The sequence below is a fragment of the Dermacentor silvarum genome, chromosome 1 (assembly GCF_013339745.2).
Source record: "Dermacentor silvarum isolate Dsil-2018 chromosome 1, BIME_Dsil_1.4, whole genome shotgun sequence".
Lineage (NCBI taxonomy): Eukaryota > Metazoa > Arthropoda > Arachnida > Ixodida > Ixodidae > Dermacentor > Dermacentor silvarum.
This window is the reverse complement of record NC_051154.1, coordinates 206,497,262-206,512,731: the sequence shown is the minus strand read 5'-3', so window position 1 is coordinate 206,512,731 and position 15,470 is coordinate 206,497,262. Positions and strand designations below refer to the sequence as shown.

Below are 15,470 nucleotides of genomic sequence, written 5' to 3'. Positions count from 1 at the left end.
GTGGAGCAAGAAGAGGAGGCACCAAGCCAGTAGCGATGTGCGAGCGGGCGCATGGGTGAGCGCGCACATGTGTGTGGGGCAAGGAGGGTCCGAGCCAATAGCGGCTAGCAAGCGGGCGCATGGAGGTGCACACATTGGCAACACTCTGTGACCTTGGACAACCTCGTAATTGACCTTGGCTCTAACTTGGCAAAGAAATGCTTTGCATTTATAAAAGTTTACATGCAGGTGTTCTATATTCGTGTTAATGTTGTTATATGAACTCTGTAGTCATCACATTTCAGATTTGAGAGCCAGGTTGTAAATTCACACAGTTATATGGCACCGCGTTTTTCAACAAATAGCATTTTCGGTTTTATTTGATGAAGCATCTTAAAATTTGCACTCCACACATACACACAAGGCAAGGCTTTGGCAACAATACATGAATGAGGCAGATAATCATCTGAGCTAGTTATATATTTGCACACGTGTGCACAGGGTCTTTGGTTTTGAACAGACCAAGGTGCTCAAGCTATATTTTAAAAAAAGCTTGCACAGCCGTATAAGTTTATAAAAAACATCATTCAAACATAGTCCACAGCTTTTCAAACTTCTGGTGCAGAATGGAAATAGCAGACACACATAGAGTCTTGTAGTACTTTACACGATACTCTACTCGATGGAATGTTTAATGGAAGGTCCGTAAGTTGCATTCACAGCCACACACACCGACATAAAAGCTACATGTAGTAGCTTGTCAGCTTTACTCTGATTTTTGTTTTTCAGCTTTATCCAAATATTCATATCTAGCATGCACAGGCAAACCAAACTTTTATTTTGGACCAGCAACATTTATGTACAAAGTGATGGTCTGTAATAGCAAGGAAAACATCCATGCCAGTAAGTGTGCCAAGTTAGTCAGTTTGACATTGCAATGACCAGCACAGAAATACTTGATTCCCAACCCTATAAGGTGGCAGCTATATTTACCCGTGTATTATCTGTTCCAAAATACCTTACAAAGATGTGCTATGCTTGCCAGCACTAGTATACTTTGTATGTATGCATATGGAGGCACCTACAGATCTATACGCCTTTATACTACTTGATGAGGTATGTGCCAGTAATCAAAGTGCCACCACACAGCTTGATGTCTAGAAGCTAAACATTTTGACAGAATTACCTGTCTGGTTGGGAAAATTGATTAAGACTTGGAATATTTGGTTGGAGTCAATCTCTAAGTCTTAAGCTTGATGTCTAGTATGGTCACTGGCCTGTTGTCCTGAAAACTTGACAGGTTGCAGATGTAACAGAGTTCACAAGGCTAACACATAACTAGTCATATGATTTCACTTATTGCGCACTTCCCATCAAAAGTTTCATGTCACCATTAATGAATTGGTGGTGGTGATTATTTAATCCTTTTAGCTGTGGCAAATGAATTATCAAGAATCTTTCCCCAGATCATTAATCAAACTAGGGGAAAGAAATAAAGTTAATCCTAGCCTGAAGTGTAGCATGCAGTATAAGGCAAAGCTGTTTTCAGCTACGTCATTACATGGTTTTTCTTGGATAAAATGTAGTTAATACAATTGACGTAGCACCTAAAGGATTATGTAATGAAATACATTCATCATCCAGGCTGACATGTGCCTGCTCTACTCTTCTTTGTCACCCTGCAAAGTGAGCTTGGTGCGGAATAAAGGGGGAGCTGCACGCATGGTTTATAATGTGCAGTTCGCACACATTTTAATGGAAAAAGTATGTTTAGATTTTCACTTTAAAGGGTCACTCAAGAGAAACAATCAATTGGTTTATACTAATAAAGTATTCTTTCAAAACTTCATTAATTTTACAGTAATAGATTGATTCATAAAGCTAAAACTTCCATTTTATGAATGATGTGCCGAAACACTAGTGCCAGTATGTTTGACATTACGGATTTCAGTGTGCGTTCTTGCATTTGGGTCATTGTGGCACAGAAAAGGTTTTTGCCCAGTACACTAGCTCCTTTAGAATATATTGTAGTCCATTTTTACCGATAAAAAAATTAAGCCCTAGTAGACACGGTCACGGTGCATTGATGTGGTAACTTCAAGGCAGCTGCACCACTAGTCTTTTGTTTCCACCTTATCAAGCCTCTTGTCACGGTTCGAGTGGCTTTTTTGGTATTGCTGAAGCGGTAAATTATTAACCGCAGCTCAACTTACTTTTTCTTTAGTGTCTCCTTTAATGCACAGCAGAAGATTGATCATGCAATAGAACACTTGTATTTACAACTCTCTATGATCCATAAAAAACATGCAGCACCTGCAGTTGGTTCATAATCAAGATTGCGTAACTATGGCTGCCAACGATTTCCATTTAGTAAAAGCTACATGAGAGCAGTGCACTTGGGACATGACAGAACCCTGCCTAGTTGCCAATTTTAGTAAAGAAGTGCTATGCAAGCTCCCACTTATGCCCGAGCAGTCTATGTTGCATTAAGAACCACTGTTGCTTGTAATCTTTCATGTTCTCTACTTTAGTTTCAAATGGCAACACTCAGTCAAATGTCATTCAAGAAGACACTACCTTCAAGACTCTACTAGGCATTCCTATATATGAGCAAGTAATTGCCACATTTATGTCCAGACACTGTACCAAAAGACCATGGGGGGATGCCACGATGTAGGGGTCCAGATTAACTATGATCATTGGGTGCTTAAGGTGACACAAATATTGGCACACACATACTTTTCCACTATTTCCCATTATTAATTAAGCAGGGACATCCACATAAGAAGCTGGTGTGTACAATGCAAGCATTTGCTATTACAGCAGCAATGTTAAAGCTTCTTCAGTGGACTGCCACACCACACTATCTGCTGTGAAGAGGGTATTATGAAGAGGGTATTGAGCATCCAAATTGCACCGCAACATTTTTTTTTTTTTTTTTTCAAAAGTGACAGTACTATTGGCAGTACTATCAGTTACTGCGACTGTAACTGTGGTTGGGTGGTTAGTGCGTAGGAATATTCAGCTGTGGAGGAAATATGAATTGAATAAAAAATGTCATTTTTACCATGAACAAAATTTTGTACCAGGACTTTAATGGCCATCAGGCTTTTCAAGCCAGCAGCACAAAGCAATGGGCAATATTATGTAATGATTGTTTTTATTATCCCATTCTTTTTGCCCTTCGTCATTAGCTGGCATGACACCAAGCCTCCACTATTACCAGTGTCAGCCACTCACTGTGATGGGTGATAATTAGGGGTATGAGAACAGTAATTGTCGACACCGAATCATACATGAATCAATAGTGCTGGAAGCGAAGCAAAGTGAATCGAATACTTTTTGAATAATAAGCAGCCATTACCACCATTAATATAGAATGATATTCACATACTAGTATGTTCATGTTAGCAAGCTTCTATTACATTGCACATTATGAAGTGTTTATTAAAAGCATAAATGGAGGATTGAGTGCAAATATTCAGTTTATTCACATACTCAAGACTCATTGATTAGTGCACATGATGGTGGTTTAGCCAGGAAAGACCAACTCCCCAAGGAACGTAGCGTGCTCCACTACATGACTTCTCATGTTTGATATCTACTATGGCCACCAGGATTAAATTTGTCACACATTTGCTCCAATTTTATGCTTGATTGCAGCCAGTTGGCAAAATATTTAATTTGTTTTTCGAATATTTGCACACCCCTGGTGATAATGAATGAATAGAATCAAAGGGAAGAAAGTCATAATAAGACTCCTGGTAAATGTTTCATATAACAAAAGACATTCATGATTTTTAAAAATAGGCTAAAGAAGTCGCTAAACACCATTTCATGTCAGAATAACTTGCCGTCACATGGACTGTGAGCGACATCTGCTTGATGTTTTCAGGCTTTGAAACCAACATGAAGCAGATGCGTATGCCAAGGTCCATAATATTTCCATGTCAGTCACACTTGCAGAGCACAACTTTGTTCTGTGGTCTGCACTAACATGCAAAGACTTGACAAGCATTAGCAGGATACTCTGCAATAAAAGTTATTTTCACTGTGTGATCACTATTGCACTACTGCTTAGTCTGGCTGAAAAAAGTATTTTCAGGTCAGTCCTAAGTATAAATGACAGACAATGCGCGAGCACAGATGTCTGCTTTCATATTGCCAACAAGGTGGTTCAGTTTCATTTCAGTCAGGCTACCCCCCTGTTCACAAAATAAAACCAACCATTGCAAACTTGTGTTGTTTTACTAAGTTATAAACTAAAATACATACAGGAGCCTTGGTGCCTTTACAGCAGTTCACATTGAGCACCTTGTAGTCCCAGATACATCAGTTTTACATATAGCATAAAAATGTAGCAAGGCCCACGCTGGCACATTTGCACAAGGTTACAGAGAAGGCATGAAATATCACAGAAACATTCACTCTCACACTTTTACACACATTACAAGTCTGCACAAGCACCACAACACCTTCTAGTGCTCAACCACCTACAAAGATTGTATGCACAGGACACTGCCACATGCTGGAGATTTGGTTTAGGAGCAACTATGATTAATAACCAAGGCATTGCCTCAAGATGCCAACCTCGACTCATAGCCTTCCCTGCAAGAGTAATGAACTACTGCACCATCTGGATACCTGGCAAAGGCACTGCTCCCTATTCTCTTCTGACATACACAACACACATCAAGCTCCGTCAGTGTTATCTTTAGTGACTTGACACGCACACAACGCTCTTTCACCTGCAAGTGCTCTGCAAATAGCAGTGATCTCTGCAGACCAGCAGCATGCAACTCTTTCGTGCATCTATCCAAGACCTCTCGGAGAAAATTTCGAACATCTTCAACTAGCACATCCCCAGGCAACATTTGGAGGGCACGCAATGGGTCAATTTCCTTCACGTGATCTATTAAGATTTTCAGTGCACCTTTCAAGTTTTGTTCACGGCAACCTTTGGGAATTGGCAGGGGGGATGGCAGCCCTGCAATGTTGGCTGCAGTACGTCTACACAGATCCAGGACCCTAGAGCCTTCATCAGGAGGTTGCAAATACATTTGAAGCAGGATCAGGAATACATCCCGATTGCGCTCGGGGTTACGGTTGTACTGTGATGCGCAATACTGCTCTGCCTTGGATGGGTCGCTTAGTACATAGATGTAGACCTCAAGAGCTTCACTGTGCCGTCCTAGCTTGCCCATTACTACAGCTGCCTCTTCAAAAAGCCCATCACTCAACAAGTGTGTGGGGAAGTTCTCAGCTGTGTACCTGTCAGAGGTCTCCAAAAAATGAACCAAATCTTTGCGCAGTTCCGCCACCGGACCTGGCTCACCAGGAACAAATGGGGAATGCTGCTGAGAGAGCAATGACCGCACAGATTCGATGTACTTGTGAATGAGTGTGTTGTGGAACATTTCAGTCTGGTCATTCCATTTGTGGATGACATGTTGAAGATAAGGTATAACTAGGGAAGGTGCCTTTTTGGACAGGAAGTCGAGCACTACATCTCGGGGTAAAGCTTCACCTTCTTTCTCTTGCTGGTCTTCAACAAAAATCTTGAGACCTTCTTCCGGATGCTCTTCAAGCACCCATAATGAGTAACGCAGTATGAGCTCCATGTGCTTTCTACCTAGGTGCTGGAGGTAGCCAACAGTCCTTTCATGGCCTTTAAGTGGGGAGTCTGCCTTGTGTGCCTCTCTCATGAGCAAATCAAGTGCCTTTTCATGTTGGTTTTTTTGCTGGTACAGTATGATCAACTCGCTAAGTTTTTGATGCTTCTTGAGAGCACGTTCACATTCATCCAGATGATAAAAGTTGTCTGGGAGACGTAGCAATGAGGCTACTAGTGCCACGTTGGTCTCAAGGTAGCACTTCAGCATTGTGGTGTCAATAATCTGTAGAAGTTGCTTCTTGCTTTTTACAGTTTTGCTTCCTTGCACTATGCCGGTAAGTGCAGGCTCATGCTGGGTGTCTGAAAGCAGCTTGCACCTGACTTGAACCAAGTAGTCAACAAGCGCATAAAGCCCAGCCTCTAGATCAGCATCTCTGAGATCAGGCACCTTATCAGGGTATGAGATGGAATTACGATAGTCCTCGGGCAAAAGATCTGGGAAAAGGCCTATGACATGTGACGGATCTGTCTCGAGATCCATAAAGATGTTCAGAGACTCTTCGAATTTCTTCTTGCAGAAAAGGTCGAAAGCATGCAAGTTCTGGATGTGACGTTTGCTTGCATTGCGTTCCTCCTCACTCTGGTCTGACAGATCAGCTAGCTTCAAGGCCAGCTCAAAGCACTTGTCCTTGAGAACTTGCGGAATTTGGTCCTGCACGGGAGTCCGCAGAATGCACCACACAGCACCACTGTCTGCCAAAATGTACAGCTGGCCCTTCTTGCATGGCAGGAGAAGTCTCGGCTTCGGAAAATTCACCTTCTGAATTAGGGCACGCGGTTCCACTGTCCTCACCTCTACACCGAACGACTGTGCACCTAAGAGGTACGGGTAGTCATAACAGAGAGAGATCGGTGCCTCTGACCAGGTGACTGCGTATTTGTGCGTTGGCAGGCCATCGCGATTTACGAAAATAGTCTGGTCGTCTCTACTGAGAGCGAAGCTATTTTCTTTCAGCTTCACGCAGAACGGTTCCGGCTGCTTTCCCGTAGGAAAAAGTTGCTTCGTATCGCCAGACAACTGTAGGATATTGTATTCGGATCTAAACCCAACGAGAAGAGATTCGTCGCCACACCACACAATAGATCGCGGAGTGTCAGGGACGCACAAACCTTGCGGGTGCTCGCAGAAGGTATTGTTTTTCCAGTAGAATAGTTCAAGCTTACGCTTAACAGCCGCGCACAACATGAGAGTTATTTTCACTTCGCCCGTAAGCGTAGTCTTCTCCTGTACGTTGACAGCAAATAATGTGCATCCCTTACACTTGGCCAAAGCTGGGCAGTCAATCGGTGGCGTGTTAGGCTCGAGGCTGAGATGATGCACACTCAAGGAGCCATCAGACAAGCTGATGAGCAAGTTCAGCTCGGGAATGACGCAAAGTTGGGTGATCGGCTTCTTGGCAAAAACTTTGTTTGAAAAGCCAAGATTGACAAAGAACTTCGGACCGTCGGCGCTATCTTTCTCAACAACGGTGTAAACAAGTAGGTTGCCGTCCTTCGTGCCCAAATACAACTTGTCGCCGTGCGCAGCTACGGACTCAACCTTCAATGGCATCTTCTTGATTAATGGGATCACAGTGTAGGCCTCATACATTGTGGCATGTAAGCTTGCTGTCTTGAACGCGCACACACAGAAACAGCACCCGAAAGTGCCCCCTTAGCTAGCACGCCCCCCACACCCGTGATGTCGATGATACCCATACAGAGAAATCTGTTAAGTCGCCATCGACTTCATTTGGCATCAGATTGGATTGGACTGGATGCAAAATGCAATTGGTTGCCAGGATTGTGCAATAGGAGGTCAAAACTATGGTGAAGCCACGTATGATGACCAATCAAAAGTGCACTGAACGTGTCTCTGCTCCTTTCACACGCCAAAAAAAAAAAAAAAAAAAAAAAAAAAAAAAACGCACGTTTACGTCTTTTGGCGACAATTGAGAGAGGGCGACCTCACGCCTGAGCACGTTGGTTTTCTGTACATCAGTAGCAATAAACCACGACCTAATGCTAAAAAAAAAAAAAAAAAAAAAAAAAAATCGGCAGAACCTATCTCACGATGACTGTCGATGGTAATGCGTCAGTATTGAATGAATATAGCTACACAAATTAACGTATTGCCACCGTCGAAAGGAGTTAGGAGGCGTGTACTGCAGCGGGAATCCTCTTTCGCGCTTCCCGAAGAACATTCGGCGCCAACTAGCGCCGCCGCCGCGAAGCCTGCGCATGGCCTCCGAAATGCATGGCACGTCGGTGCGTGCGAATTAGAGAGTACTAGAAAGGCTGAGTGGGAACGAGCGACCGGGCGTGCGCATGCATGATTTGCAGTGAGGCGCCCGTCGACGAAGAATACAGTGGCGGTGCTGCGATCGAAGTGGATTGGGTCGCATCAAGGTCACGCCGTTAAAACTGCTGGCGATACTGCTCGGCGGGGTGGTTCGTACTACTTCGCGCGCTTGTATTTGCGATCGGACCACTCGAATGGTGTTCCTATTTGCATATGATTATATATATATATATATATATATATATATATTTATAAATTCCTTTCATTTGTTTTCTTTTTTTTAATGCCGCGTGGTCAATGCGCGTGCACTGCGGCCGCGGTACGTGTCGGCTTTCATTACCCTAGTTATCTTGGAGAAGTAGTTTTCCATCAGTAGGTCTTGCGAAATGCAGACGTAAACAGTAACCTCGCTGCTTGCCACTTTAAACAAATAAAACATAAGTATTCTTACAGAAAAAAAAATGCAGTGCAACACTCCGTTCATGTTTGTGTATTCCTCGCGTAACAGAAAGCGGAGTAACTGGTACGAGGTCTTTTATTGCCAGTCGGACCTCAGGCTCCGAAAACAGTTTCACCCATCCTATACAGGGTGCTTTTTTTTCCTTCTTTCTAGCTGCACCAAATTTTTATAAATTGCCTGTGGCAGATAGCCTAACCATAGATGTAAATTACTCGACGAGGCGGCCATTACTTTGACAAGAAATCAAAATGCGTAATTGAATAATTATCATAATTATGCTAATTACATTTTTAATTGATTATTATACGGCACATATCTTAATCTATGAATTGTAGCTAGTGAGTTCGAAAGGCCATGTATCCACTTGGAACGAATTCTCTGGACTGCACCAGTTTCAAGATAATAATTCTTAAAGTGTCGGACGAAAAACACTGGTGTTCCAGCTACTTTTGTGCTTCAATGCATAAAACAGCGGTTTCTTAAAAAAAAAAAAAAAAAGAAGTAAGTCGAATGCCAATGCATTTCGTCGGACATTCTGGAAATTAATGAACTAGCGAACAACCTCGATATCGCGATTCTGTTGTGTCCTCAAAGTATTGTTTGGCTGTTACTAGTAGCAGTGAACTTGAGAATGTGGGATCACGAAATACGACGATGGAGACCTGCAAAGCCAGCCTGTACAGTCGTGAGCTGTTTGGTCTTCAATTTTCCTTGGTGAGAAAATAGTTAAATAGTATCCACCCGCTCTGTTACATGCCACGGCTGGAAATGTCTTATTCCCAGCTTAGCTATTACACATTTTGCTGACGTTTACACTTTGGTCATAACAAACAAAGCACGTGGATGTTGACAGCTTCGTATGTTTAACTTCGCATTGATTTTGGTATACTGATTCTGTGACCACATTGTAGCACTTAACCAGTCACAAAATCCAATCTAGCGGCCTGCTATCTGTTCATAATTGTTCCGATACATTTTATACTATTGCAGGTGTGCGAGCTTCACTTCGAGCTGTAATATCTAAGAACCACCAGCACATACACTAAATTCACCTACCATATTCTGAACTTCCTTAACAATAATCCAGAAGCTCTGACTATGATTGTTGATAAATGTCCATTCACAATTTTAAAAAAATCCCATCTATCTCTGCCCTTCCGCATTTGGACATAATAGTAGAACCCGTTTCGTGCCAACGTCAAGTGTTTTCTTCTATTTTTTAACATTTTAAAATATGTATTTGAATGTGTGTATTTTGTTGTATGAACAGTATTCTTTCTACGTTTTACTATCTTGAGCTTATTTGATAATGTAGTTATTACGGAAATAATATTGTATAATGTATGTCCTTTTCTTTTTATCTGTTTTATTTCGTCATTTTTATTTGCCTCCTGAAACCTACGCATTTGCTGTCAAAATAAACTGAATCTAAGTAATCTGAATCTAATATTTCACGAATCCCTTGCTCGAGCAGAACTCCCCTATGACTGGCGCCAAGCCAAAATAACTCCCGTACCAAAAAAAGGCAAACCAGTCCATGCCATCCGTGTACAGACCTATATCGCTGTTATGGGCATGTGTTAAAGTACAGGAACATATAGTATTCAAGCACATTTCTGTGTTCATAGAAAGCAATGGCTTAATAGTGTGGGAATTATGAAGGTTCATATTTTCCCGCGTCCTTACGCGCGCCACGGAAGTGAGGAGAGCAGACGCCTTTTTCCCTCTTCCCGTTCGGGGAGCCAAACGGTTTTTCGTGCGGTGGCGCGATCCTCTTGGAAACCGGTTGCAAACGCAGCGGTGACGTGTACGCGTAGCCCCGCGCTCATTGGACCGAGCCCAGAACGAGGCGGGGCGGTCGCGATCGGCGCGACCGGCGCACGCTGGAGAAAGGAGAGACGACTGCGAGCCGCAACTCCGCAACGAAGGACGGAGCTCAGGTAACCATCTCGTTCCCCTCCTTTGTCGTGCCCTACCTCGTTCGAGGTCGACTCTATAGCCTGCTTCCACGCGAATTCCCCTGGAGCAATAAACCCTTTTTATACTCGTTACGCTATCGTGTGTTGTCGTGTTTCTGCCTGTCCTTGCACCACCGAACCCCGGTGGTACAAGGCACGCACAAGGGAGTTGGCCGTCAAACCTAAGCCTTACGACAAAGGCGGCTTGAGAGAACCCGGAGACCACAATAGATAGTCGTCAGCATGGTTTCCGACGCGGTTTGTCGACAGTCACGCAACTGCTTGAAATCGTTCACGACCTTGCCATCAGTTTAGACAAACAGAGCCAAATTGATATCGTATTCTTAGATTTCGAAAAACCATTTGACCACGTTTCACACTGTAAGCTACTTATCAAACTAAAACCAATTCTGAAACGACTCTTTATTAGCCTGGATCGAAGCATATCTAAACTGCAGGCATCAGTGCGTCACTGTTAATGGCAGCAATTCACCGCCTGCGCCAGTTGAATCCGGCATACCACAGGTATCTATCCTCGGGCCTCTCTTCTTTTTGGTTTTTATTAATGATATCGTCCATGATATTCCAGTCAAGATACGGCTTTTCGCAGACGACTGTGTACTTTATGAGGAAGTTAACGCCTACAGTGACCAAGTTCTTCTAAATAATTCCTTATCTAAAATTCAGAATTGGTGCTCAACGTGGCAAATGATCATCATTATCTGCTTATCTTTATGTCCACTACTGACGGCCTCTGTGAGTGATCTGCGATGACCTCTGTCTCTCAACTCTGCAACACTAGGGGCGCAGAAAGACAGCCCGGCAAAGAAGACAGCGCGTATGAAGTTAGCAGCCATCCCTGGTCGCCCTTTATCATTGCACTCACTAATGATTACCAACAATTAGATATGGCACGCGGGCTCCATAAGCGTCAGCCGCGCACAGTCATTCACAGCTACGGCAGGGCTAGAAGAGAAGACGCGTGCTCTCCTTCCCATTCGCGTTTCGTTACGTGACCTACAACTAACCCGAATATTGAGTGCCTGGGAAATAATGCGCATCAAGCCGCCATCCTTTTCGGCTCACTGTTACGTGCTTTTTCCCGCACCCACAGGGTAAGGGCCGCTCATGTATATGGCTTTTGGATTTAATGCGGAACATCACGGCGATGTTGCGTCCCGAATCGGCCGGGCGCATTCTTTGATTGTTTCCCATCGAGGCAGGCCCTTTCATGAGCGTCGCCCAGCTGGCGACAGTGCCAGACACCGACGAGAGGGGCAAACAAGCGCCCTAACTCGGCAGTGCCCATTGTTTGGGTGCTTCCCCCGATGCCACCCCTTTCATCAGCGTCGTCCAGACTGCGACAGTGCCCGACAGCGGCAGTGACGCCATGACAAAGAAGCTCACTTAGAAGCGACCGACCACAACCGCCACCCTTCGTAAGACGCCGGGATTAGTGCAAAGGCCATTCTCCCAACCCTGGCAAGATGACCGTCGGAGGACAAGAAACAGGTCACCGACTTTCGTGGAAGGAGTGTCAACCCCCTCTTTCCGGATTGCCTCGTCCTTGCTTCGAAGGTGCAACATTAGAGGCGGAGTTCAGCGAACAAGACGGCCCGTCTGATTGGCCGCATCAAGGTCATCTGATTCCCTAGTCGGGTCAACTAGGGAAGACCGATGTTTTATAAGGAGACACCATTGCGTGCAGTGGTGTGTCCTGACGAGTTCTGACATGTGCTCAGACATGTAGTGAGCCGAGACTTTCAAAGTGCTCCCCTATGGAGTGGGCTTCCATATTTGGAGCCACCGTAAATAGTGTAAAATAAACCTTTTTTTTTTCTCTCGCTCTTACTCCCGGACGTACTCATTCCTTTGGCTGAAGGATCACCGGCCTAAACGCTCCGAGTCTCAACAAACTGGCAGCAGCGGCTGAATAATCTCCGACCCGCAACAACGGATGGCAGCGCTGAGATGAAACGCCAACCCGTTCCTAACAGCGACGACAACCGCGACAATTTGCCTGAAGTGTCGATATATAAGTGCTTTCGCCATAAAGCTAGAAATATAAAATTGTTAACACAGGGTATATATATATATATATATATATATATATATATATATATATATATATATATAGGTAGGTAGGTAGGTTTCGGAAAGCTGGTCGGGCCCCAACCCCTCCCCCCCGCCCGGAAAAAATGAAAACTTACCACCTATGTAAAGACACCTGGTAGCGAAGCTTCCATAGAAGTAGAGTGTACTATATTGGGGGAGTGGGTCCAACGCAAGCTCCCCGCTGAGGCTTTTTTTATTGAAAAGTTAGTGGCGCCACCGTCGCTTTCTCCCGAATGAGCGGTCCCGCGCGCCGGCCGGACGATTGTCGCGTCGGAGACCCTACCGCAGTTGCATGGAGCTTTGACAGGCGGATACTCGGTGGCGGCAACACTGATATTATTCCCCACCGATCTATTGTAAATAAAATGGAAAAAGAGCGGCGGAAAGAATGCAAACGACGCAACAACGACGGTGCGTCGAGCAGACGACAGCTCTCAGCCCGTGAGCTCGCCTCGGCCAATGAGCGCTGCCAAAACAGCCGGAGCCAACGTTTATTGGACAGAGATTCAGAATAGGGCGACGGCAGCGCCGCCACAATTTCAACGTTTTTTTGCTTCACCCTCGGCGCTTGCCAAGGCGCGTAGAGTTTCTCACGAGAAACTATGCCAAGGCTTCCGCTGGACCCAGTCCCCTATTCTAGTACACTCTAATAGAAGCCCATACGTTCAAAACATGGCGGTTCATCAGTGGATGGATGGATGGATGGATGGATGGATAAATGAGGCTGAACTCTTTAAAGGATGGATGGATGCTATGAGCGTCCCCTTTGAAACGGGGTGGTGGGTTGCGCCACCAAGCTTTTGTTATTATTTTGCCTAATGTCCTACCTTTATTTTTGAGAAACACACAAACACAAAGAATTCCAGGCATCAACTTTTTTGAACCATTACTGCGAAATCTGTTTCTGTACGTCTCCGTTGTTTGTGGTCTCCCTACTTTTCTGCCACCAAACCTCCAATCGCCTCTTACTAATCTCTACAGCGGACATGTTTACTTTGCCCCTGATATCCCTGAACTCTAGGGCTTCAAGGAGGTCAGAGGAGCCTAGACTTGCAGCTGGGTACATTTCTTCACATTCCAATAAAACATGTTCCATCGTTTCCCTAGCTTTACTGCAGCAAGCACATGCGGCTTCGTCCTTGGTGTACCTCGCTTTATAACTGCGCGTTCTAAGGCATCCTGATCTCGCTTCGAAAAGTAAGGAGCTTCCCTTTGAGTTTTCATAAATTGTTTATTTGCTGATTTCATTTTTTCCTTTGAGGTAGTTATTCATAGCAGGTTTCTTTTCTATTGCCGCCAACCATAACCTTGTCTCAGCCTCCCTCACTTTGCGTTTGACGTTCTTTGTTGCCGCGTTGCTGGCCATACCGGTCGCATATTTGCTGGTAAGCTTCCTAGTTCTTTTCCTCCACTGTGAGTCAATGTTTTGCCTGTACAAATACCTGAACACTCTTACACCCCATCTACTTTCTTCCATTTTCCTCAGTCGTTCTTCAAAATCGATTTTACTCTGAGCCTCCCTTACTTCAAAATTTGTCCAGCCCATATCACCCTGCACAGCTTCATTAGTAATCTTCCCGTGGGCGCCCAGCGCGAGGCGTCCCACTGACCTTTGGTTTCCATCAAGTCCTGATTGTACCCCTAACTTCAAGCAAACAACTGCATTTCCAAATGTAAGCCCTGGAACCATTACACCTTTCCACATACCCCGGAGCACCTCGTACCTATATTGTATCCCCATAGCGCTCTGTTTCGCTATTTCGTCCAATTTTCCACAATTTCCGGGGCGCTTTATGCGTCCAGCCTTGCGGCTATGGACGCGGAGCCTCCCGCAGTCCTGTGTGGCCAGAAGTCTACCACGGCGAGCTCTTCATTGACAAGGGGCAACCGGTCCACCAGCAGTGAAGACTCCACTGAGGCTCCTGCTCTCGTGGTCATGGATGCGGATCCTGCAATCCCGCCGGGCCAGAGGTCTACTTTGACAAGCTCCTCAAGGAAGCGAGGTACTTGGTCTAGCACCAGCGAAGACACTGAGATTTACTCAGTCACAGGCGACGACTCATCGGACGACAGCTTTGTATCGGTGAGGAGCCGAAAGGCAAAAAGAAGACTCATCAAGACGTCATCACCCGGGAGTACATCAACCCTGCATGCAAAACCTGAGCGCTGGCCGCACACCATCCTTTTCATCCCTGTGGATAATTCCATCAGCCTTCGAGGATTAAACAGGCAAGCTCTCTCCGTTTTCCTTGAGGGAATGGCACCAAATGAAATTAAGGAGGTCCGAATAAACACGCAAAAGAATGTCTTGGCTGTCGACACGACCCGGGGAAATGCGCTGGATAAGCTCCGACAGATAACAGAATTGGGAAACATCAAAGTAAGACCGGTTATACCAATGGAAGAAACCTGCACTGCCGGCGTAATCTACGACATTGACATGGCAATTACGAACTCAGACCTGCCCATTCTGATTAAACCGACGTATGAAGGAGTAGTCATAACGCACGTATGCCGCCTTGGAAACAGCCGCTGCGTGAAGATAGTTTTCAAGGGCGACTCTATCCCTTCGCATGTCAAGGTTGGTCACTTCCGACATGTTGTTCGGCCGTTTGTCCCTAAGCCGCTTCAATGTCACAAATGCTTCAAGATTGGACATGTCGAGGGCGCCTGTGCAAAATCTGTAGTGTGCCCTCGGTGTGCGGAGTCGCACACTGCAGACGTCTGCCGCGCAACCAACATTAGATGTGGCAACTGTAACGGTTCTCATGAAGCCACATCTAAAGACTGCCCACGGATCAAAAAAGAATTTGCTATCCTGAAACAGATGGTTAGGGACAGCTCATCTCACAGTGAAGCTTCTGAAAAGATCCGGCGTCGACGTCGACGTCATCGACGGAAACGTACAACTCAAGGTGCAGTTCATGCACAGATTGTGCCAACGCGATCAGCTTCGAGTACAAGCAGACCCGAGACCACAAGGAGGCCTCCAACGGAAAATCC

General features: G+C 45.1%; 1 protein-coding gene across 1 annotated transcript; it reads right to left on the bottom strand.

Moving 5' to 3' along the window:
• Nucleotides 1–798: 798 nt before the first annotated feature.
• On the bottom strand, nucleotides 799–7,379 carry LOC119436684 (vam6/Vps39-like protein). The gene has a single exon (XM_037703647.2). The coding sequence runs from the start codon at nucleotides 7,242–7,244 to the stop codon at nucleotides 4,557–4,559; it is 2,688 nt and encodes an 895-aa protein (XP_037559575.1). The 5' UTR covers nucleotides 7,245–7,379; the 3' UTR covers nucleotides 799–4,556.
• Between the last annotated feature and the right edge of the window lie 8,091 nt (nucleotides 7,380–15,470).